The 27,413-nt window shown below is 33.7% G+C and overlaps 1 protein-coding gene across 1 annotated transcript; it reads left to right on the forward strand.

Annotated features, from left to right (window-relative positions):
- The first annotated feature begins 539 nt into the window (after positions 1–539).
- Positions 540–26,229, forward strand: LOC123669992 (short stature homeobox protein 2-like). Its single transcript, XM_045603495.1, has 5 exons — positions 540–765; positions 7,622–7,812; positions 15,172–15,229; positions 23,143–23,330; positions 25,960–26,229. The coding sequence occupies exons 1-5, from the start codon at positions 540–542 to the stop codon at positions 26,167–26,169; spliced, it is 873 nt and encodes a 290-aa protein (XP_045459451.1). The 3' UTR covers positions 26,170–26,229.
- Positions 26,230–27,413: the final 1,184 nt, after the last annotated feature.

A 27,413-nucleotide genomic window follows, 5' to 3' on the forward strand; every position in this document is an offset into this window, starting at 1 on the left:
GAAAAAAGCCTTAAATTTTATTGTCTATTATTATGTGACACGAAACAAAACAATTTTATTTTTCACTATCCAATATCCGAATAATATTTATGGTAGGTACGTTTTGGACGTATGAAATAGATGAAGTTTGTTCCCCGACATGTGTTGTTACTGTAAATACACAAATCTTTCAAATGCATGAAACGTTTTACACCTAAGATTTACACCATCACACAACACAAAAGCACCGAATAAAAAATTCATTTTCAATATAACGATAATGTAGGCGTGTATTATACGTCGTCGCCGTCGGCAACTTCAGTTAGCATACGTGTCCGCCGCCAGGGCGGGCGCGTGCGCGAAACTTGGGCGGAGTCTCATTCCGCCCCAACGACCCATCATTGGAAAATCATCCATATTAGAAAGAGGGAAAGGATTATTTTTATTATAGTCAAGTTGTTTATGTGGTAATGTAGGCGTTCGAACCGCCTCCGCTGCAGTGTGATCCGTAGAGCGTGGCGAGCGATGGCCGCGCGTGCGGTCGCGTGTTCGAGGCAGTAATGGTGATGGAGCGGCTGGCGGACTTCGTCAGCAAGTCGCTGGAAGGTGGTGAAGCGCCCGCACCGCCTCCGGAGCCCGGAGACCTCGATGACGTCGACGAGGAAGTAGATATCACAGCGTTAGAAGAGAAAGCACCGCCGGCGAAAAGACCTAGAAATTGGCTTGTTTCTCCGGTTCCTCTCCAGAATTATAAGAGAGAAGAGGATGATGACGATCATAAACACGGTAAGACATACTAATATATTATAAACAAATGTGTTTATTTAACGTTTGCACGGCAAATTTCAATTCAGAAGTCAGCAGATCTATACATACTAATGCGAATATGATAGTTTTCTTTAGTAGATTTTATTATATTTTGTTCTTTTACATCAATAAAAAGGCTGTCCCTTTATTACAAGGTAACCAGTTTTTTTAAACTAACGTGTAAAAGATTTTTTTTTAACTAAATAGGTACCAACTTAATTTAGTAGTAAAGCATTTATTTATGTTGCGATTTTCATTTTAACAACAACTTACTGATTCGGGTGACGATAAAACTGAAGCTGAAATCACACTCAACTTTCATTCATTCATCAACTATTCACATAATTTAAAGCAAAGAGCAATTTTTTTTTACATTAATTAATTAATAATGTGATTATAATTTAAATGCGCTAAATGACATATTGATCAGCCATGATTGTTGTTCTACGTTCAACATATACCTACCTACATTGTAAACACGAGAAGGAATAACAAAATTGTAACTCCAAGTTTCCGACTGCGCAAAGTAAACGTCTCCTTTCTGGGTTATAGTATTCGCATGTATAATAAAATCCCACAAACAATTTTGGAATAGTCTCAACATAAATTTAAAGCTTTAATTTAAAAAAAAAAAAGAGATAAAGCATATTATTCGGTGCAGGATTACATAGTTGATAAAGATGTGTGGACTTATTGACGCTGTTTTTCATGCAAGATATTACTAATTTTGTACTAAAACACAATTTATATATTATTTTTCAAAAAGTATATGTGGAGTTTCTTGCCGATTCTTCTCTGCAGAATCTACATTCTGAATCGGTGGTAGCTTTACTTTTACAAAAATAATAATCATTTTTAAAGTTTTAATTTGTAAAACGCATTCGAAAGTGCTCATAGAGCCTATTAGAATAAATTTGTTTTTGATTTTGATTTTGATTTGACTTCTTATTAAGGAAATAATAAAAACTGGACTGAACTAAAAACTACTCTACCACTGTATATTTGTTATTACCGCTATAGTTTTTTTAAAAATATGATTATTTGCCTACTATGCAAACATATTAAAATGTTAAGTAACTATTTGTTTTTGTTGGAATAATAGATTGGTATGAGAAAAAAATTGCTATAAGGAGATGTGTAAAAAAAAAACAAGAGCTTTTTAAGTACGTTATTCAGTACTTATGTATCAAAACTATAGTAGATACCTACTTACTCTTAGTTTGATATATTATTTTGTTCGGTGTTAAAGTCCTTAAAACATTTTAACAGAGACTAGTTGTTTTTTTTAATTTTTTTTTTTTTATACTACTATGTCTGCAAACAAGCGTACGGCTCACCTGATGGTAAGCTATTACCGTAGCTTATAAACGTCTGCAACACCAGAAACATTGCAAGCCCGTTGTCGACCCTATCCCTAACTCTGCCCAGGAGCTCTAGCTACCTTATTCACCAACAGGAACACAACATTGCTTGAAAACAGGATTATTTAGCCGTGATCTTCTGTAAGGTCGAGGTACTCCAGTCGGGCTATATTTTGAGCAGAAAATTTCCTGCTGTGCCCTACCTGAGTTAAGCTGTGCTCTACCTCAGTTATAGTAGTGCGATTTTTATTAAAAATTATTTCTACACAACCGAATTAAGAGCTCTATACATCTATGTAAGTAAATTCCTGAAGATAATTAGTATAATTTTTCTTTTTAATTTATTTTCGTTACCTGTGTTGTTGGAATAAAATATTTTTAATAATATAAGAAGCTCATTTTACACCCTAGTAGTTAGCCTTATAATAAAAGTACCTGGGTGATCGAGCTTAGCTCGGTATTTTTTGGAAATCGTGTTTTATGGAAATCATATTTAAATACGACTTACATATTTATAAAATATGAATAATATTTTTTTTTTACCGACAATGATAAAAAATATAAATAAATATAAGTAATCAAAAATAAAATAAAAAATAATTAAAAAATAATAATGATAATATAAATAATATTTTACGATTTTTTTTACACATTAAATAAAAAATAACGTGAGAGTGATTAGAAAAAAAAAGAAAAAACAATAATCGATCGAGGATTTGAACCATGGTCTTTTCGGTCGATTTTCCACCTGAGCTATTACAACTTTACTGATATTTGCGAAATTTACCTTCTAACGATATTTTTTCATTGTCTAAAAACTGGGATAAAACGACATTTCCTAAAAATGAATTCTAGCTAGATTTATTTATCTCTCCCGAAATTCCCTGCATATTAAATTTCATGAAAATCGTTGGAGCCGTTTCCGAGATTCAGATTCTATATATATACAAGAATTGCTCGTTGAAAAGTCTCTTCGGTACCCTTTCCTCTTAATAGTATAAGATAAAATAGGCACATACCTATCGATAATCGAGTGTTATTGCATACTTCATAACATTTTGTAAATTAATATAAAAATACACAATAGCTGTAGCAAAAATCGATTAAGATTTTATTAATATATCAATTTTACATTTCATTGGACCCCTCCCCCCACCCATTCTGAGCTCACGTAATTAATGGAGGTCCCCATAGTCCCCGAGTCAAGCGTGCCCAAAGAAGTTTTACCGTCGCCCAGGGACATCTGCAACACAAGAGGAGTTGCAGTTGCGTTGGCGGCCTTTAGGAAAAAGATGCCTCTACACTCGACGCTTGAAAACCCCAAATTATAGCGCTCGGGGAAAACCTCAGGAGGAAGGTCATTCCACAACTTGCATGTACAGGGAAAGAATGCGCGTGAAGCTCGCACATTGGTCGCAAAGCATGCATTCAAATGATGTGGATGTAACTTAGTCCTTCGGAGAAGGTTACGATGGTAAAAACGTGAAGGTGGCACCATATCAAATAGTTCGTCAGAACACTCACCGTTGTACAGACGGTAAAAAACACACAGAGAGCCAACGTCTCTCCTTATGCTTAAAGGTTCTAAACCGGCCGTGAGTTTGGGATCGTCGACAATGCAAATTGCCCGGCGTTGGATGGAGTCAAATGGGTGGAGTTGGTATGGATGAGTGGGTATGAAATTAACATTAAAGTGTTAGTTCAAAAATTTCAATTAGGTACCTTATGCCAAACAATTACTAATTTGAAAACTGTAAAAAACATATTTAATATGTATTTTTACAAAATGATTAATAAACAATACTTACCTACTTATATTTTTATGAACGCATTACTTGACCCGACAAAGTCGGACCTATCTTGTGAATCGTCAATTATGTTGCCAACGAAAAAAAACTGACTTTAATTGTCTACATTGACCAGCAATACAGAGTAGATAGTTAAAGAAATAGTCAAGTAAGTTGCCAGATATATTCTTTACTATAAGTAACAATCGCTATCAAGTATTTATGATAATAACCGGGACCCGAGTCACGGTGGGAGATCCAAATGAACAGACACCCAAACCGGAAAGAAATATTTACAAATATTTCTATCCAGTTTGTAATAGATATTTATCTATTCCGTGTGAATCAAACCCGCAAAGCGACGGTGTGTAGACGCTGATACGGTAAACTTCGCTTGCTATACGCTGCTTTCTGCTCCGAGGGTTCGATTTCAGCCTAAATCTGGGTGTATTATTAATATTTATTTATATATGTATTATTTCTATGTATATTTATATAAAAAATTATATCGCTATATCAGGCGGCTGTAACCTATAACACAAGCATTAAAATACTTAGCTTAGGAACAGAGAACCATGAGCATTTTATACTAGCTTTGCTCGCAACTTCGTCTGCGTGGAAAAGTGATTACATGTCCAACGTGATTCTCTAAATTGGCATAACTTTTTTATTTATGAACCGATTGACATGAAACAAACACTAAACGTTAAGCTAAACTTGCCACAATATATTGGTAAAAACCTCATCTAAATCAGTTGAGCCGTTTCTGAGATTAGCGTGCACAAACACACAGACAAACAGACAAACAGACAAGTCCCAATAATAGTTTTTTTTTCATAATAACACATTATAATCTCCTAAAAACAGCGACCCGTTACATTTTTAAACGACTTCAAAAAAGGAGGAGGTTACTCAATAATTCGACCGTATATAATAATAATAATTATTTTTTATGTATGTTTGGGGATAACTTCGTCGTTTATGGACCGATTTTTGATAATTGTTTTTTTGTTGGAAATGAAATATCTCAAGTGTAGTACCATGATAAGAAAACCAGGATCTGATGATGGAATCCCAGTGAAATCGATTGAAATCCTCGAAAATCGTAGTGACGACTGTGCGTTTGGTAATTTTTTTCGTCTACTTACGTTGTATTACTTGTCAATGTAATTGAAGTCGGTTTTTTTTTCGTTTACGAGCAAACACAATTATTATTATCTATACTAATATTGTAAAGAGGTAAAGTTTCTAAGTTTGTTTGGTTTTAGGAGGTAATCTTCGCAAATGCTGATCCGATCATGAAAATTCTTTCACTAACAAAAAGCTACACTATTCAGGAGTGATATAGGCTATATTTGATTGTTATTGAACGAAAAATTCATTGAAAAATAATAGTATATGTAAATCAAGTCGGAGAAATGCGAGCGAGATAAAAACTTTACTGTATATTTGCATCACAAAAATAATTATCTCCCAACGAAGTGGGGATGGGTCGGCTAGTATGTAATATATTGATTTACGCACCACCACAGCAGAGCGTTTGTTATTATTAGAGATAACACAAAAAGTAAGTACTTGTGAGATCTCAATTGTATTTAAATGAGACCCACATGACAAGTTCCATCTTTCCATTAAAAAAAGTATCATCGAAATCAGTCATCGATCATTATCAATCAGACTATCTCTATGTTTGGATCCTTTTGTGCTCGCCTTTATGTCTGTATTTTTTTATATTTGAAGGTAGTTTCTATATTATTATATCATCAAAGGAAGTCTTATTACATATTCTTTACACTACAGTATTTTCCACTTATTGTTTGCTAACTATACTATGATATGATTCTCGCTCAGTATCTGCTGCTTTGGATTGGTAGATCCATCTCTCTGATGATGTTCTTTAAGTAATGATGATGATACACAAATTATCAACTGTTTAAGCTATATATAAGGTTTTCGTAAAAATTATTGAACGTAAGGAAGGCGAAGAAAGAAATTCGGAGAAAGTACAAATATAAATTAAGCCGTTTTCGAAGAGTTTTATAACAAACACTGTAGCAGGAGATTTTTATCAGGTCAGGGAAAAAGTTTATTTATGTTTTATATAGAAATTCAAGGTAAGATTTTACAAAATTTATTTACATTAATTATAATATTTGTGTACCATTTTGTACGATAACTTGCCGCTATCTCGTTGTTAGTGACAGGATTCCGTTGCTGTAAACATTTTGGGATTTCTCATTCAAAAACCGCGACAAGTAGTTTTGACAGTTCTCTCTTGAAGTTAATTGAACTCATATTAATCCCACAATAAAAGATAGCCTTTTTGTCAATTTTAGGCTTTTTTTAAATGTCTAGTTTGGCAAACAAGCGTGCGTCTCAAGTACATAATGGTAAGCCATTACCGTAGCTTATAGATGTCTGCAACACCAGAAGCAATCGCAAGCGCGTTGCGGACTCTATTCCCAATTCCACATAGGAGCTCTGGTCACCTTACTCACCAACAGGAACACACAACTGGTTGAAAACAGTATTAATTATTTAGCTGTGATCTTCTGTAAAATCGAGGTACTTCCCCAGGCCTACTTCGGCACTGCCCTACCTTAGCTACAAATACATATATAATACTAGCTGTGCCCGCGACTTCATCCACGTGGAATTTAACAAAAAGTTATTGTTTTGTTCGCAGAGATATAAAATAAATAAATTTCTAAAATAAAAGTAACGTATGTTACTCCTTACTACATCAGCTATCTGCCAGTGAAAGTCCCGTCAAAATTCGTTCAGCCATTTCAGAGAGTAGCCGGAACAAATACACAGAGAGACAAAAATTGTAAAACATATTATTTTGGTATATGTACATGTGTAATTTTATTTATTAGTATAGATGTATACACTATACATATCTACATATTCACAAAAATTTCCATTTACAATATTTGTACATCTAGGTATACCTAAGACTCGTATGAATAGAGTTTAATGTAATGTATTTAATATGTATTTACTACAACATTACGTAATGTAATAAATTCCATAATATTCTTACCACTAAAATTTGAGTCACCGTCTTTGTTCCTTTGGTGAAAATGTTTTTAAAGTTCGTAAATATTAAGTTATTGAAATCTGTGTTAATTGTTTTTCAAATATTTAATTATTGTGTAAGTAAAATTAGTATTACAGCAGTATTTCAAATATTACAGTGGAATTGAATAAGTATCTGTAAGAACTATTTGTGCATTGCATAACAATTAATCACGAATCTTAGTCACTTAAGGAGTTAAAATGCTCGAGGGACGAAAGGGGAGAGGGTGTGGCCCGCAGCACCGCCCACGTTACGATAATCCATCCATTTACATAATTGCCGTATAAAAAGGAGAGCTTCCCAATTTGCTAAATTGCTTCAAACGACATCTTAAACGTATCGCCTCCTCGTTCGTCACAATCTCGAACTCGCTTCGCTCACCCCAAATCGATTAGCACATTGATTATCTAAAAGGCTATACAGCGATTACATTAAAAATATATGATTTTTTCACATCATCATATTAAAGATTTTTCACATTGTCAACTATCAATTGTAGTAATATTTTCAAGTATTCAAAATGATTTATGTAATTATTACTCTTAAGAATTTCAAGAAAAAAGTTTTGATTTTTTATCCTCAACAATTTCATACATTTTATTTAGATTTCACTGACAAGTCGAACGGCGGGAACAACAACGGTAGCGGCGGGGGAAAGCAACGACGATCGCGAACGAATTTCACTCTCGAGCAACTCGGCGAGTTAGAGCGGCTGTTTGATGAAACACACTACCCCGACGCGTTTATGCGCGAGGAGCTTAGCCAACGCCTTGGTCTTAGCGAAGCAAGAGTGCAGGTAAATATCATATGTATATAAATATCATCTTAATATATTTACTACGAGTAACCACTGTAAATATCCTTAAAGTTCGTGTACAATTAGAATTCGAGTCAGCCAGACAAAGTTAGGTACAGCGACGCATAGAGTGGAGTTTAATAACATCTCATCATTACAGCCTATACAGTCCACTACTGGACATAGGCCTCCACAAGTTTACGTCAAAAATAACTTGAACTTATGTGTTTTGCCCATAGTCACCACAGCTAATAATAACATCTGCTACTTTTAAATTACATAGCTTTCTCAGACTAATAAAAAATCAAAATCAACTCAGCTATTGCGGAATATAAGAATGATAAAAAAATTAGGGTATAGATGGTGCCCTTATAACATTAGTACAAGATGAATTAACATGATAATAAAATAAAAAGAAATTATACACGACTGCGAGTCTAAAACAATTCACATGATACTAAAAATTATCACGTGCGATATCAATTAGAGGAAGCGATCCCCTGCAATCGGAACGTAACAATGCGACCCTCATTACTAATGCACGTAATTACCACCCGACAAGTGCCGCTCTATCGGCCATATATCGCTATTAGCGCTCAATTGGCGCTAAGTAGAATGTAGCTGAAGGGGACATAAATTTACGGCAAATAAAATAAGTACATCCGTATGAAACACTTCTAAATTTAATTATTTATGACAACATTTAGTCAGTAAAAGTTATCAATCAGTAAAAGAATGTTGTATCATAAAACGGCTGTAACATCTGTCAAACATCCTGTGAAAGGGATAACATTTCTTCTACTATTAAGATAATGAACTTAATCTGCTAAGAAGTTGAATCGCGGTCACGTTGCGGAAATATTTCCTGACACGTAGAAAAATTTTCAGTATGTTTTCTTTTAAATGTCGGAGCTTTTGTTGGAAAATTTAGTGGTGCTAGCCCGTGTTTTGGTGTCGGTGATAGCAGTGGTGGTGACATTAACAATTATTCCATGAATATTTTACCTATATTTAATATTACGTATTATATTGTATAGTAAATTATAGAATATACAATCATTATATCATTTATATTATCTTATTTAATTGGATAGCTACAGCTTATCTTCTATATATTAATACGTGAAGCAAAACTTTGTACTCCTTTTTATGAAAATTGAGTGGACGGAGGATTATAAAATTTCGCAAACTTATAGGTTATATAGAGAAGGAGTGCAGAATGCTATTATTATTTTTTAAATTATGCATGAAAATATATTAAATCAATAAAAAAAAAATACACATATTACCATGTATTTGACACACACACGCATATTATTCTCTTTTGACGATAGTCAGTCTGTAGTCAAATTGAAAAATTAAAAAAAAGGTCCTTTATTTTCATAATTTTTTTGTTTTCTTTATTTGTACCAAATGTTAATTTTGTACCCGAATCTTGTTTCTCAGATCAAGATTGTACAAAATTTAATTACAATAATTATAATATACTACTGCGTTTATTGGTTTTTAAGGTCCCTATATTTAGGTAATGTTTCAATCGCCATGATCACGGGAAATAGGGGAACGTGGTAAGCACCCGAACAAATATAAATTTAAATAAGAAAAGTGACCGCGTACCAGTAGTATATTAAATCAATATAATATACTACTGGTTTGTGGCTGTTGCTCTGCATGACAAATGGTATTGGCCATATAGAAATCTCATAATCAATGGTACCCCAATCCCACCAACCCTAAATCAACCCCAATCCAATCCCACCATATACTAAACATCACCTTAAGGCGTGTCAACCCAGGTTTCGCGATAGTCTGTGCAGCTTGACATCATAAATATCTTCAAAAATGGTTCGCTATTATTAGGTCTTAAGAGAGACTCGCAAATGTGAGTACACGCGGTCCATTAGGTTTCTTTCAGTGAGTTCATGTGGCACCCATATATCGAGATCTTTTTATTTTGTTCGCGCATGGAGTCGCATTTTCCCTTTTTAAAAGTAAACCTTTAAAATGTACCAAATTTCTTCATTGGATTCTCCCATTTAGGCAGACAAAAAAACAAATGAAAAGTGGCGAGAAACTACTTTTTAATTTAATATTTGAAATGTCACTTTTTCGTTATATCAAAACCAGATAAGAGAACAAACAAGAGAACCATAAAGATTTTAAGAATATAATACGAAAATACTTTTTCTCCGACCTATAATATCCAATATTGAATAGAAAACTAAAAAGCTAATAACAAGCTAACAATGTTGATAACATGTGTATGTTACTAAAAATAACATCACAATAAATGTCTATGTAACTTTTATAATTGTAAAAATATCTGTATACAATATCTGTATATAATATTCAATTAAATTAGAGGTCATTTAATTTTCTGACAAGATTAGATGGTATCAAGACAGCGGAGTTTATGGGCGATATGTTGCGATTAGTGACCGATCAGTATTAAATAGTCTCGTTCGGTGTAAGGGGAAGGAATAAATGGATAAAACGCTCTCTGACCCCTACTCTTCGTCTTAACTAGTGTCAAGTAGAGGTGTTTTGGCACGGAAACGTAACTGGTCAATCTTGTGTTATTTATTTAATTCTATCAACGGATGAGGTAAAACATAGCTGTCTTTTTATATCTTCGAAGAAAAGTAAAATGTGTCTAATATAATTATGGTCACGTGTTATCTAAGATCGTAATTTGTAAGAAAAGAATGAAATGAAAAATGGTAGCAGCTTCAAAAAAAATTGATAACGATTTCGTAGACATACTATTTTATCTTTTTACGTCTTTGTGTACAAGTGTCTGGAACCCAAAAAAAAAATTGCGTCCCTGTAGGAGCCGCACAAGCTTCTCATACCTATTTAATACCAAATTCTAAATTATCATCTACGGTCGTATTTGGTGCCAGGGTTATAATTAATGGAACTATGTAATTGTATATGTAATCTAATGCTTAGGAAACGTTTCCTGGGCAAAGTTATATGTTATTTTTATTTTATTTCAATACTTGAAGTGTCAGACAACAAATACCTACTGCCGACGGAAGGTGTCTGGCAGTATTACTTTCAATTATCTCAGCTAGCGGGATTATGTACTTTCATTGTACACTCTAATACTAGTATATCTACTACATCAGAAAATAAGTAATGGCAGTTTATTTGTTACTTAAGGATAAGTTACAAATCCAGCCATAAAGCTTCACAAATATAGGTATTAATTAAAAAATGTAATTTAATTATAATTAAATTATTTTACTTATATCGTAGGGTATATATCACACAAATTGTCATTACTATAATTTTAAAAGACGTCAATCCTTACTTTATATGTATGCAGGTGTAGGCACGCTTTTTAAAGTTTGTAAGTTTAATTCATCTTCCAAATAGTCAAACAATTATTGAGAAAATCAGCTGAGTAGACTCAAAGCTTTTTGATAGAAAGCAAATCTTTTCTTCTTTACGTATAAGTACAGACTCAAACTGTCGCATCTGTAGCAAACGACCGATAGCTAACTAGGGGCGCGTTCATTAGCTTTGATTAAGTTAGACAATTCCGACTAAATAGCAAGCAAACATGTAAATATACCTCTTCATTTTATGTTAAGCCTGCCCATGTATCAACACGACGTAATCAAATTAAATTTATGGTTTGTGACCCGAAAACGAATGCACATGTGAGTTCAATACAAATTGAAGTCCAAACTCGTCCGAAAATCGATAATAATCGCTGAATAGAAAAATAATATTTATATACATATAGGCATTAAGGTTTTGTTAATAAACCTTTCGTTGTTCATAACTTTTAATGCAGACTTTTGAAACACAGTCTATAATGTAAAACCTCCCATCCAATGAATGACAATACTTTTGTTATGGAGTTAAACATTTTAATCCCATTTCATAGTATCTTTAATCGTGTAGGTATGTATTAATAAAACACATATATAGTTATTTTGTTGTAACAAATAAATACAATACACATTAAAAATATTGAAATACTAGATCCTCAGGATTTCAGGATCCGCAGACAGCGCAATTTCCGATCCCGAGGGAATTTCGGAATAAAATTTGCACCAAGTTTTATTGCAATAATTTTTGTAGCTTATGTGTAAAAAAGTAATGAACATCTATCCAAACTTTTGCATTTATACATCTATTATCTATAAAAATTAAATTGAGGTGTCTGTTTGTGATTTCAAAATAGCTGTTTTTAAAGTGGGTAAAGTTATTGCCACAATATTAAGATTGCAGAGGATCTCTGCGTTATACTGCGCAAAATTGCCAAACATTGTCATGTATAAGAGCGTTAAATGGAACAGTGTAATGTCTGTCTCTACAGGTATTTTTATTTGTCTCAATCAATGTTACATTATTTATTTCATTTACAAACATAACATTTCAATAAGTTTTAGTACTTTCACAATTCGCAGGGAAATAAATAAGTTTTTTAAAAATAATAATAATCTTTATTAATAATAATTATTTAAATTGTGCATAACTTTAAAGTAAGTATTATCAAATAAATAAAAAATAATCATTAAGTAGCCGAACCGGATGTATTTACTTTTACCAGAAGTTTTATTGAAGTACCTATTAATTCAATTACTGTAACGAAATTTATAACATATGTAATAACCTGTAGTAATAATGTAACAACACTAATAAAATAACGTTAATTAATTCAAAGGGTTATTTTATATTAATTGTTTCTTTGAAATAATTTATTTCGGATTTCTTAATACCTAGTGTAAAATTTGAAAAGATTGGCAGAGGAAAATTATTTTCTTTTTTGTTGGTGCATGGGGTAAACACTGTCAAACGTGACATTTTTGAGTGTATGTTCGACAGTGTCGTTAATGGAAGCGTCGCTTTTGATGATGATTAGTGTAAGGTTACTTCGAAAGTACGCCATTTCGAGAGTTAAAAGTATAAAACTTTATCCTTAGGCTTTTGATGACAAATACATTAACATGTATTTCAGTATTTTTGAAGTTCGATCTCCAATGGGGTGAAACAAGACTTGGTATTTATTATGTATGAAATCCCATTTTTTCTGTAAAGTTGCATAAATCTTTATTCTTGAACCGCTTTTAATATTAAAGGTTATTTTGTTGCAGTCTTAACCGACTTTTACCGCCTCATTTAAAAGTATGTCTGTCATATCCTAAGTTAGAAACATTATGAATTAATGGGGTGAAAACTTCTTTTGGCGCACTGTACACATATTTTTTCATAAATAGTAAGTTAGGCTGATCCATCACGCTCCTGAGGTGAAAGGCTCGGTCGGGTGAACTCGGGACCACCGAGTGTACCCGAGCGAGAAAGATACAGTCAGCTGTTCTTTGCTGTTGTGTCGCTGTGTTTAGTATATTCAATTAATACGTAATAATTGTCATTATGAATTTAATAGTTATTATTATATTATAACTAGCTGACCCCGCAAACGTTGTTTTGCCATATATGTTATTAACCCCCTTAATCCCCCTTATAACTTCGGAGTATGAAAAATAGATGTTGTTTGATTCTCAGACCTACCCAATATGCACGAAAAATTTCATGAGAATCGGTCAAACCGTTTCGGAGGAGTTTAACTACAAACACCGCGACACGAGAATTTTATATATTAGATTATTATTATAATGACGACTTCTCTGTTGTCTGGACGCGGGTTCGAATCTCTCGGAGTGGATATTTGTCTTTATACAAATATTTATTTCCGGTCTGATTGTTAGTACTTATGGGTTTCCCCATCGTGCTTCGGAGAGTAGATACGTTAAGTTGTCGGTTCCGGTTGTTATCATATACACCTGATAGTGATCGTTACTCATAATAGGAAATATATCCACCAACCCGCATTAGAGCAGCGTGGTGGATTAAGCTCTGATCCTTCTCCTACGTGGGGAAAGAGGCCTATAGCAGTGGGATGTTACAGGCTGAAGCGTATTATGTTATAAATTGATTGCGATTGCCAATAAAGTTTTCACTTCTGCCGTGCGGTCTTCAGCACACACAATTTCTTTTAGGTTTTTGATTTCTTATTAAATCAATTAGTATTCATACAACTGCTTTATGAAGCCTGATCGAAATTGAGCTCGACCGTCTACGTAAACTAATTTCATATAATAGGTTTCATACAGCCTGTCTATTGGTCTATTCATGAATATTGTATTTTTTTTTTGGGAGCTTTCTGTAAGTTATGGTAATACTTTTTAATATTAATCTCATTGAAAATATAAACTAATAATCTTATTGAAACGATGTTCAATACTTTTTTTACGAAATTTTAGGAAATTATAATAAACAAGTAGTATAAACAAATTCAGGTAGTATTTTATATTACGAATTAGCTTTGAAATTGAATGAAAACATTTTATTCATATGCATTTACATAATTCAATGTTCAAACGTAACATATAATTTATCTCGTACAACTATATAACTCTATGTTTCAAAGCACTAATAATAAGTTCAACTCAAACCAGACCACTATAGATAACAAAGTGTACGGCTATTTTTAAATTGCAATATGCAAATATTATGCCTATCTAATAATTGATTAGCGTGTGGTAGTAGTCGGCAGGTCGACGAGTAGCGCAGCGTAAAGACGGTTACGTGATTGAGCACATAAGCAAACAGTCGATACGGTTAACCGCATTAGTGAGGAGGGCACGCACCAGCCTGATTGCACGACAGAGGGCTGCAAGCCACTGCCTATCATTAAACTAGATACATCAACGGCGCAATACACGTTAACACTCCGTTGTTCACATTAGTTGGTACTTCTCGGTTGCTAGGTAGGTTTAAGCCTATAAGATTTAGCAAATCATAATACCTATACGTTAAATATAAACGAAATTTTAATCTTTAATCCAATCAGTAATTACTGAGATAAGCAAATTACTCTAGAGGCTATTTGATAATACATTTTATATATTATTAAGTCATAAAGTATACGTATAAATTTTAACATGACTAAATTGAAGCACATTGAATAAATTATTTAACTTTGTACAACCATAGCCAAGTTTTATGGCTCTAGAGAAACTCAGTGCAATGTATAAAATGCGCAAAAAATGTAAAACCTAAATTTTAAAAAACCTAATGATATTTCTAAGGGGAAAGTTTTTAAGCGTGCATTTATTGGTTACTCTTTTACGTGAAAACTAACCTGATTAGAGTGAAAATTGGTACATAATACAAAACAATTAAATAAAGGAAACACTAATGAAATTTTATGTTGTTTTAGTCCAAACTTATTATTGGATCAGGACTTAGCACGTAAAACTATTCTACATAGATATAATATAATGAAAAAAAAAACTGTAGTACTTTTGGAGCGATATAAAATATTAATGTGTATTTCAGGTATGGTTCCAAAATCGACGTGCAAAATGCCGAAAACACGAAAGCCAGATGCATAAAGGTATGCTATTAATCAAAATATTTAATAAATATGATTTCATTAACTCGTTAAAAATATAATTATTTTGTAAAGCAAAATTGCTCATTTGTCATCCATACTCCACAATGGCGTTACCGCTTACGATAATGAAAATTTTAATGAAAACAAATGCTCGAATTAAGTATGTATTATGTTAAATAATTCTCCGCTTAATGTATTTGAAAAGTAGAAATTGCAAATGATACTAGCGAACTAGTTCCCCCGAGTTGGCAGCGCTGTGCACAATAACAATCCACTCGAGTGAAAATTTAATGCTACCCTAAATGTGGCATGTTCAAGTTAACGTGATACAAAATGTTTATTATACGTTAACTTCTTATATTTAATTTAATTTATCCAAATTTAATAAAAAATAAAATTTTGTAATGAAATGTTTCAAATGATCAGATTACGTCAAGGACGAGGAAAACCATTATTTTAACCGACTTCCAAAAAAGGAGGAGGTTCTCAATTCGATTGTATTTTTTTAATGTATGTTACCTTACAATTTTTACTGGGTTTTTACCGATTTCAATGGTTTTTATTTTAATCGAAAGGTGGTGCGGGTCATGTGTTCCCATTTAAATTAAATTTCGATCTAACAAGTACTTTTCGAGTTATACCTAATTATGTCTATTTGTTTGACTATTTTTTCGTCGACCTACGTTATATTAAGTACAACTTTTAACTTTGTATACCGATTTTAGTGCTTCTTATTTTAATCGATAGCTGATGCTTGTCTTGTGGTCCCGCTTAAATTTAGTGAGGTAGGGCACAGCAGGCAATTTCCTGCTCAAAATATGGAGCAGCCTGACTGTCTTAGTACCTCGACCTTACAGAAGATCACAGCTAAATAATACTGTTTTCAAGCAGTGTTGTGTTCCTGTTGATGAGTAAGGTGACCAGAGCTCCTGGGGGGGATTGGAGATAGGGTCGGATATGTGCTTGGGATGCTTCTGGTGTTGCAGGCGTCTATATATGCTACGGTAATCGCTTACTATCCGGTGCGCCGTACGCTTGTTTGCCCTTGTTGTATAAAACGAAAAAAAAATCGAGATCTGATGACTACTTTTTGAGTAATATTTGATAACGCGCATTTACTTGAATATTTTGTACTTGTCGATGTAATTGAAGTCGGCTTTTTTTCGTTTGCTAGCAAACACAATTATATTGAATGATAAAATTATTATTAAACGTAGCATATCTAATTTTCTCCTTCCTTTATTATAATAAAAATATTTTTATAATTTATTGTAGTGAATGAAGTTACGTAGAAATTCTGATTAACGCTCTTTATACAAATGGACCATATTACATATTAAATGTCTACCATTCCAGCGAGCGTCGTAGACCGGGGCAATGGTTATCACATTATGTATTCTCCATCACGCCGTCTAACTTGATTACTGATCCCGCTGGCGCCGCGCCGGTCCGACTCTAACAGTTTTTTAATTCGACCATAACTCACACGAATGAATAATTAAAACGGGCCGAGCGGGAATCGCAGGAAATCGGTAAAAAACCTGCAAGCTCTACCTACACGTGAGGCGATAAATTTAGGAAATGGTTCAACGCACTTAGTAATTGAACATTTGCACAGTACCCGTAAATTATTAAAAAAAAAATAAACGATTATGACAAAAGTTTTAATAATGTTTCCAATTCAGCTGTAGGCAGATTCATGGTTATAGTAGATCAGTCGGTGAATTGAACTGCGTCTTGGAATGCCATCCGATGCTTTATCCAAGGAAGCCAAGGTTGCGTACGTATAAGTTTGTAAGATCAGGCCTGAGAGTAAAACATTCTTTAATCGTAACGACAAGCCCAGTTTACCAGTAAAGGAACACGTATAGAATGCCATGGTTGCTTATGTGTGGCTAAATTCTTTAAAGATTAAAAAAACCCGGTGGCAAACTGATTTTAACAGTGAATTATTTTCTTTCAACAGATACAGAACACGATAAGAAAAGATGTTATGTTATAAAATTATGACATTTCATCTTTATTGGCTTGTTATCATATATTTTCAAATAAACGTCACGATTCTCATTAGACAGAACTCATATTTTGCAGGGTGTCCTACTGCGTCTGCGTGTGGGCCTCGTCAACTAACCAGAGGTGACGGGCTGCCGGGAATTCGGTTACTCTAAGATTACACTTTAGCGTGATTGCGAAAACGTTGAAGAACCGCTAAACAGAGCGTAAAGCGGAAAAAAGCCGCTCTCCGGAATCGAATAAAATGATTCCCCGCGGGAGCCATTCGGACGCAATCCCGCCGTCCCCTGCTAAATGTCTTATTAACTTACGTACACCCTCCCCTGGCCGCGCGCCTAACATGAGAACAATCATGTAAAGTGAAATGAAACGGTTATTTGTTATGTTTTGCCCCTATAAAGCGTTGAGATTACAAATGTTTTTATTGATTCATGGTCATGCTCGCGGTTTCGCGAGATATGTTTTAAATTATAAAGTGTGTATTGTATGAAGTGTCCTAATGTTTATGTTATTTTTATTCCATATATAATATTTCCTATCTAAATAGCTGATGATCGATTTGTTTTAATGACTAACGATACAAAGGAGATAGATGTCTAACGATAAGAAAACATTTCACATACCTACTTCGTGTGGTATAATCAAAAATACGTATAAATATACAAAAATAAATGCATTAATGCAATATAATTTTTTTTGTCAGACACCTTACAAATCACGAAGCGACCGTAGTAAATCTATATAAAATTAAGAATTCATTTTTAACGAAGGTATGAATCTCGGCCGAGCGCCACCCGTTGTAAAAACAATAACAAGCGCCGTAAAATTCAAAAAGAAAAAAATACATCGACGCCTAATTGTTCCCTTGTTCATGAAATTGTAAAGTTATTTGCACTCTGAGAGGGTGGCGATGTTTTATTACGTAGAAACCGCTGTAAAGATGTTCCGAACGCTTTAAAATAAGCAAGAGCGGGAAGACCCCGCGCCAGCTTACCTTATAATTCGATTAAATTAAACAACTCAGAGTTAATCAAATAAATGCACGGCGGTCGCAGGGGCGAAGGGCGAGAGCGGCGTGGGGGTGCCGGACTCACCCGCTCGTATTTATGTCGGCACTTCTCGAAAGTAATTCAGTGTCAAATATGGAAATAACTCATACGCGCAGAGGGCATCTATTTTGATAATGTCGACGGGCGACCGGAGCCTGCCTGATTTACACGCAGTGTCGAACCAACCCTCTGCATACACATTTGAACTTACATACGCTTATGATTATTGAGATAAACGTAGAGTTTACAAGGAAATAGAGTGCCAGAGAGTCTTAAAAAGTCTTTTCTGAATGTCGGATAAATATTTTTACTGAATTATTAATACTCTAATTTAGGTTTTTTTATTATAAGTATGAACAGAGACAGAAAGTTCATGTAATCTCCATTTTTTGTACATAGGTAATAATACCAGTTGACGAATATATACAAACTTAATAAATTTTCTTACAATTTATTCTCGTCTAACGCTATAAAGTCTACGATATGACGTCTCATCAAGCATTGTGTTCATCGGACTACTGTTAAAATAACGTTTTTCAGACTTTGACAGTAGGTACTAAATTAGCTTAACCTGTCCGATCAACTACTTACTATGTTTAAAGGTTGTCTTTAAATAATATTAAATCAATTTATTATTACGAGTACTTAATTAGAACTTGATAATTTATTTGAATTGTTTTGATTATTATCAATTTATCAATAGCAGGATTTCTAAATGAACACAAAATTAAGATAATGAATAAAATTTTGCTAAAGATCCGCCGAACACCTTAAGTCGGGTAGATCTTTGTTAATTTATTAATTGCGCACTTCGCCCGGAGCGGGCTATAAACAACGAATCTCACTTAATTTACGAGCAAATTATGCTTTACTTAAATATCAATTTAATTAAGTGGAGTTCGGGAACGGATCTCGGCGGATTTGCGAGGCGCGGTGGTTCGCTCATTTGTCTCTGACAATCGAGTCAGATCAATGCGCAGTCGCTAAGGCGAATTGATTTGTTTCTAATTATTTAAAAGTTGTAGCTGAGTTAGTCACAATAGGGTTTTTAACCGACTTCCAAAAAGGACGAGGTTCTCAATTCGATTGTATTTTTTTTATTTATATTACTTCAGAACTTTTGACTGGGTTGACCGATTTCGATAACAAAAGAATTAACCGAAAGGTGGTACGTGTCATTAGGTACCATTTAAATTTATTTGAGATCTAACAACTACTTTTCGAGCTATATCTAATAATGCGTTTTTACTTGACAATTTTTCGTCGACCTGCGTTGTATTATACGGCAGAACTTTTTACTGGGTGTACCGATTAGATGATATTTAATTTAGTCGAAAGCTGATGTTTATCATGTGGTCACATTTTAATTTCATCGAGATCTGATTACAACGTTTTGAGTAATCTTTAATATAACGCATATTTACTTGACTATGTTTTCGTCTACCTACGTTGTTAATCGATTGTGTCGATGTAATTGAAGTCGGCGTTTTTTCGTTTCAATCATTGTTTTTTCAATCATTTGTTATAAAGATAATATACACAATATTAGTAGCTTTTTTTTTGTCTTCCAACTTTATTTTACACTTATTTAACAGAAAATTTGAAGTCAAAAATGTAGATTTCATTCGTATTATAAACGTAATCCAGTAGTGCTATTCTGTAAGAACACTTTCGTGTCTCGACAGCGGAATCCGCGGTGAGATATCAAATTCGTATTCATTAAGGACGCTATCACATTTTTCCACAAATATCAGTGTTTTTCACGTACCATTTTAATTAATTAGGAGTCACCCTGAGAGGATATTTTGGTTTCAAATGAAAGATAATATATTCATCTCCGAGTGAGACCATAAAAATTCTATAGCCCCATACAAACTTTTCACACAAATACAGTTTAACCATCACAGAAATCGCAAAAAATTAAAAAAAGACGGGTCTGAATAGGAACCATTATATCTAAATACACTGCACTAAGAAAAATAACTACACTAAGAAATTGTTGCTTATTTAGTCCTCTATGCGTAGCGCTAGATATTTTATATAAAAATAAATAATATTTCCATTTATGAGAAAAATAAGAAATGCTCTCAAATTTCTTCATACATTTTTTACAAGTGAACCATCGTCGTTCGTCATTCCGCGCCGAAACGCGCTCATGGAAGCACGGCTGTATCGCTTCAGCGCAAGTAATAATTACGTAAAAAATGAGTTCCTTGTGTGTACTGTGCTTGGACGAAATTGATACTTCACAATCGATTGTCTTTGCTATGCATCTGGTTTATATATAATAATCAATAATAATAAGTAATCTTCGCAATTTGTCTTCTTTTCAACCGATTTCAAAAAAAGGAGGAGGTTACTCAATTCGACCGTATATATATATTTTTTTTAATGTATGTTCGGAGATAACTTTTTCGTTTATGAACCGATTTTGATAATTCTTTTTTTGTTGGAAAGGAGATATCCCTAGTTTGGTACTACGATAAGGAAACTAGGATCTGATGATGGGATCCTAGAGAAATCGAGGAAAATTTTCAAAAATCGTACGAGTGACTAGTAAATTTAATCATGTTTTCATTAAGTACTATAAAGCACTACTATTTAATAAAGGTCTGGAGTCGATCTGATGATGGAGAAGAAAGATAGTCGAGGGGACTCTTCAACAATTTATAGCAATTACCTGGTGTTTGAACTTAATTCGTTTCTATCGATGAGAACTTTGCACCTATATGAGTTACAAGTGCCATTACAGTCTGATGATGGAGACGAAAGATAATAAAGGGAACCGACGGTCGCGGGTTCAATTCCCGCTCGGAGTAGATATTTATGTTTATACTAATATTTATTTTTGGTCTAGTTGTTAATCCTTGTGGTTCTCCCAACCAACCTAGCCTCAGAGAACACGCTAGGCTGTCAGTCCCGGTTGTTTTAATAATAATAATAATAATAATAATAAATACGTTGTTATTACGTACACCTGATAGCGAACTTTACTCATAGTATATCGACGCGTTAGCGCAGCGGTCACAGCACTGGCTGTTGCGCTGGCGTTAGTGGGTTCAATCTTCGCGCAGGACAGACATTTGTATTGGCCATATAAGATGTTTCTCATGATCTGGGTGTTTGTGCTTGTGTATTGTAATATTTCATAATATTGAAGTCGGTGCCAAGTAAATACTACAACAACCTGACTACAATAACAAATACAAACAACACACACAAAAAACAAGTACAAAAAATATTATTAAATATATCAAAACAATAACAGAATAATAACAGTATTCAAACTAATTTATAGTCAATGAAACAAATTATGAAAGAAAACTGAATACAACTTACGAGTAGATACTAGAGTAGTTATTTTTTTACTTGGCACTAACTTCAAAATTATAAAATATTTATTAAATCATTTCTGATTAACTAAATCAAAATACGAATTACTTTTTACTAAGTAAATTTATTTTTCACTTTTTAGTTTCCTGTTTGAAGTCTTTTTTTTTGTTAAAAATTATTTTATTTTAAATTTACATTCATCATCATCATCATTGTTCCGTTTGCAGAGTTATAAAATAAATAAATTTCTAAAATAAAAGTAGCCTAAGTTACTCCTTATTGCATAAGGTATATCCCAGTGAAAGTACCGTCAAAATCGGTCCACCCGTTTCAGAGATTAGCCGGAAGACACAGACAGACAGACAGACAAAAATTGGAAAAATGTTATTTTGGTATATGGACCGTGTATACATCCGTATGCATTTAGTAAAAAGCAGTATTTTAATATAACAAAAGGACACTCCAATTTTATTTATTTGTATAGATTGTTTACGTAAAATATGTTATGTTTATATTATTATAATGTTAAAACTATAATAATATAACTTAAAATTGTATGTGATTTTGAATTATAAAAATAAGCGTATTATTATCTATTATATTTTATTGTATAGTACGACGAACGAGTAGTAGATACCCTGACGCCTTAAGACATCGTCATAAAGTAGGGAGAGGTTCCGTAATAGTAGGTAACAGTAACTTAGTAACAGTTACCAAGTTCGACTTTAAACTTACAACTAAATTTACTAATCAATACCAGTAAAATTAAAAATTAATACTTTCAAGTACCAAGATTAGTTACTTCGGTACAAAATCTAGCAGAAAGCGGTATCAATGTGTGCGTACGTGTAATGTTATTGTGTTGCGATTTAAATACCTAAACTTGAGCGAGTTAAAAATGTGATAGCGTCCTTAAAACTCGACAGTCCCGTAGCGCCACACTTGTGAGTGCGGCGACGAGTTGAACCCTGTAGTATGAATTCGGTATTCTGTAAGGGGATTTACCGCTTCACACATCACAATTCGAGACTTGATTCGACACTTGACTTCATGCACATATTCTAAAACAAAGTCATAAGAAAAGAATATCGATAAAATATACACAGCTCTAAATTGTCGCTCTTCGATTCGACACTCACTTCACATCGCTTGTGCGTACGGAATGTTTACAGAATTCCAAACCAAGGTGAAGTGGGTTCGCTTTCGAAGTGAGCGCTGTCACTCAGGTGAAGCTCGATATCGAAATTGTTATTTACAGAATAGCCCTGCAGTTCCTGAGATATTGACGTAAGAATATTTTCACAATGAAATAATTCTGTTGTGACCTTTAAATCTGTGAAAAGATTTGCGAATATTATTGTTTTTTTTTTTCTCTACATCTGTAGGATTTATTTAAAATAACTTAGAATTAAGCAGATGCGATTTTTCTATCTATATATACCTAATGTTAGAACATATCAAAAGTTGAAATACGTCTTACTAAATGCTTAAAAAAATAGAAAGTTTAATCGTTACCAGGGCTGCTGGTGGGCGGCGGGGGTACGCCGCTGGAGCCGTGTCGCGTGGCGCCCTACGTGTCAGTGCCGCGGCTGGCGAGCACGGCACCGCGCGCTCCTCCACCGCCGCCGCTGCCACTCGCGCCTCACCCGCCCGCCACCGCTTTTGCTCCTTTCGATTCTGCTTTATTATCTGCTGCCGCACATCAGGTTTGTTTACTCTTGTGTCGTGTTTATAGTTTTTGTGTGCTTAATGGCTCAACGATACACAGTAGAATTTTCTCCTGTGTCGAGGGTCCGGAAATACACAAAACCGAAGCACCAACGCCCAGGCATCTACATGGCAAATACAATTGTTTGACGTGAGTGGGGATCGAATCCACGATCGTAAGCGCAATAGCCAGTGCTGCGACTGATACGCTAGTGCGTTGTCGAAACGTATCAGTGGCGTAGCGTAGTAGGCAGGGGCGGCAGGGGCGGCCGGCACCGGTCGGCACTTTTTAGGGGACGTCAAAATTTAACAATACTTAAATAATAAAAATATTTTGTAAATATTTGAACCATGTTATATTATTTTTATTGCAACTACAAATTCGAACCGATTGAAAGGAGCACGGAATTTTTACTTACTTATTTTGTGGCGAAGTCGGGGAATCCCTTTTCTTTGAATGATATTTTGTAGCGACTGGCAACGTCTTTACTTGATAATCAGCGAGAATGACTTCTATTACTTACAAGATGTAAGGGACAGCTATCCTTTAATTGAAACCATTAATTCGGACCATTATTCTGAGTATCAAACAACAAGAATTTTTTATCGCAAAACCATAGAGAAAAAGATCTGGAAGTTTTTTAACCGACTTCAAAAAAGGAGGAGGTTCTCAATTCGATTGTATTTTTTTTATGTATGTTACTTCAGAACAAAAAAAAAACAAGACAAAACGAAAGTTATGTTTACCGAGTCATACCGAGATTGGTATAGGTCGATGGTGCCCTTCTCGAAGTTGTTCAGGATTATGTTTACCTAGGCCATACTTCTATTGCACTTATTCTAGCCTCTACCACATAAAAAAGCGACAAGCCAAAAATAAACCTACCAAAAAAATTGAAAAATTTCGAAATTTTCTGACAAGAAATTCCACTAGTTCTAAATTCAGAATAGTGTTATGAATATACTGACGAAGTTAAAAGATAGCTCTCCCTTATATCTTTTATACATTTTAAGTTTAGTATAGTTTATTTCACGTACGGGGAAGTCCCTTTAAGGTACGGGGAAGTACGCGATTCTTTGAAAAAGGTTGAAAATTATTGATTTATCGTCAGTTGTCCATTTCACATCGTCTTGTATCTTAATTATGTTATGTTTTCCAGATTGTGATTTTTGTTCAAATAAGTACGTATATTGATTGTGAAATAAATCAACAAATTTGTGAAAATTTGAATTTTTCGACTGTATGAGTATTAAATATTATATTTATGTAATTGTCTATTGGACTGTCTGATGTGTTGTTCAAACTTTAATTTATTAAAATAAAAAAACCACCTATGTGCGAGTTTTAGACTCGCGTACCCAGGGTTTCGTACAAATAGTCTAGTCAACAAGTTCAAAAATGTGTTAAATAGAAATAGAGCTCCTAAAAATATGTGTGATAGCTCATTCAATTCGGAATAATGTCTAGAAAACTGTTTTTAAGGGTTAACTATACTAGCACATAAAAAATTGCGATTGTTAGTAACAAAATAAGATAAAAAAGGTATTTAGTTTTTCGTTAATAATTTCTAAAATAATGATATTCTAGGAAATTTGAATAAAGATCCTGAAAAAGAGGAAATTTTCAATAAAAAAATGTTGCCCCCCGGAACTCTATCTCTATTATTTATAATTTTTTTTAACTCTGAAAATAGTGCTCCGCGAGGTCGTTACGGTATAGGCGCGCCGCTTAAAAAGCCGGTATAACACCTAAAATATTTTTTGACGGGACAACGTCAATCGATGAACGCCGGCGGCATGCACGAAAAAGGATGACTCATTTTAGCGTTACGCTCATTGCACGCTTGCACCGCATCTATCTCTCTTTTACTTGATTGGCCTATGCGTCTGAGGAGAATTTTTTTATTTAAAACCGAGTGGAATTAAAAAAAAGTTTTTGTTCAGTTCACAGTTATAAAATTAAATAAATGTCTAAAATAAAAGTAGCCTAACTTACTCTTTATTACATCAGCTATCTGCCAGTGAAGGTCCGTCAAAATCGGTCCAGCCGTTTCAGAGATTAGCCAGAACAAACAGACACAGACAGACAGATAAAATTTTTTAAAAATATTATTTTGGTATATGTACCGTGTATTCATCCAGGTGCATTAAAAAGCGGTTATTGGTATATGTACCGTATATTCATCCAGGTGCATTTAGTAAAAAGCGGTTATTTGAATATTACAAACAGACACTCCATTTTTTTATTTGTATAGATGTATAGATATAACCACCTGCAATTCCTCTTGTGTTGCAGATGTCCATGGGCGACGGTAGCCGTTTAACATCAGATGGCTTCGTCTGCTCGTTTGCTCCCATTCTTATAAAAAAAAATAAAAAATAAATAACCTGTACAGTGCAAAATAATGATGACTGTTTTTGCCGAAAAGTTCTCTATTATATTGTATGTAATGTATAGTATACATTAAATTGAAATATCAAAATAAGAGGGCGGCAAAAATTTCTTTCGCCTCGGGCGGCCGACAACCACGCTACGCCACTGAAACGTATAATGAAATATTTAACAATGTATTTGTCTTAGAGTATACATTACACTGTAATGTATACTCTAAGGTATGTGTATATTAGTATGCAAGTGCAGCGGCGGCCGCTGCAGCTGCCCTGTGTCCTCCGTACGCTGGCCTGGCTGCGTTGGCGGCGCGCTGCCGGTCATCTTCCATCGCGGACCTGCGGTTGAAGGCCCGTCGACACGCGGCGGCGTTAGCGGCCGCGAGCGCGCCATCTCCGCCTGCAACCGCTTCCGCACCTTCGTCCGCTTCAGCGCCCGCCGACACGTAGCCTATCATTCAAGGCTAAATACAAAGATATTCTAAAAAGAAATTAAAAAAAAAACACTAAATTTTCAAATTCTTTTTACCACTGTAAACGATCAAATTTTATTGACAAACTGTAAAGCGACTACTTACACCATTATACTAATGATAAATATTTTTTTGCTAAACAGAAACGACAATCAATATGTTGCCGAACAAAATAATTATATATGCAATATTTGTTTTGTAACGAAATGTGATTGACACCACCGAACATTTCCAACATAATTTTTGACGTATAACATGTAAAGTTTGACAAACTATTTGATTGTATACACGATGTTTTTTTTTGTCTATAATTGAATGATGTTATTAAAAATTATTATTATATTGATATTCCATTCTTGGGAAATGTATTTATGTGAATTTTAAGACGGTTTAAAGCGAACAATTCGACCAAAGAGTAAAATTAATACAAAAATGTATTTGTAAATGAAGTAACTGTGATACTGAATGAGTATTCGGAAAGGGAGGTGATGATCTCATTATAATTTTTAATATTATCTTTATTGTATTGTAATATTATTATATACATACTAACTGTAATATTTTAATCTTCATAACATACACATTGTTTAATCTTATTACAAGATTAAGAATTGTAAATATTAAAAACGTTAATATCGTGTTTAGATAGTTATTACGTATACTTACTTAATTAAAAATCGATACCTTATTCATAGATATATGTATTAGTAATTATATTAATTATATAATTTAGTCAAACATTTAGTTTCCTTATATTTTATGACCATGAAATTATATTGCATCTTTGATTTTCTTTTTTTAAGTAGGTAATAAATTATTTTAAAGTAACTGAATAAATTTACAATATACTTTTTTATTCCAACTTATAACGAAATAAATAAGGTAAGTGCTTAAGTTGTTATCTAAACTAATATTATAAAGCTGAAGAGTTTATTTGTTTGTTTGTTTGTTTGAACGCGCTAATCTCAGAAACTACTAGTAAGTTTATAAACAGAAAGTAATTTTGTTGTTTTTATTTATTTATACGGCAACTACTAATGTCTGATATAGGAAAAAAGAAACCTAGTAAATAATATCGGCTTCGCATACTATGATTGCGTTAGGTTTACTGACGTTAAATGGCGAAGAATAAGAAAGAGAGAGTTACGTTTCGTAAGTTTTACTTCAGTCGTGTGGTCTAAAGCACACTCGTTTTTTTTGTTTAGATGCATGTATTTTTGA

This window comes from Melitaea cinxia, chromosome 1 (genome assembly GCF_905220565.1).
Source record: "Melitaea cinxia chromosome 1, ilMelCinx1.1, whole genome shotgun sequence".
In the NCBI taxonomy this organism is placed as follows: Eukaryota; Metazoa; Arthropoda; class Insecta; order Lepidoptera; family Nymphalidae; genus Melitaea; species Melitaea cinxia.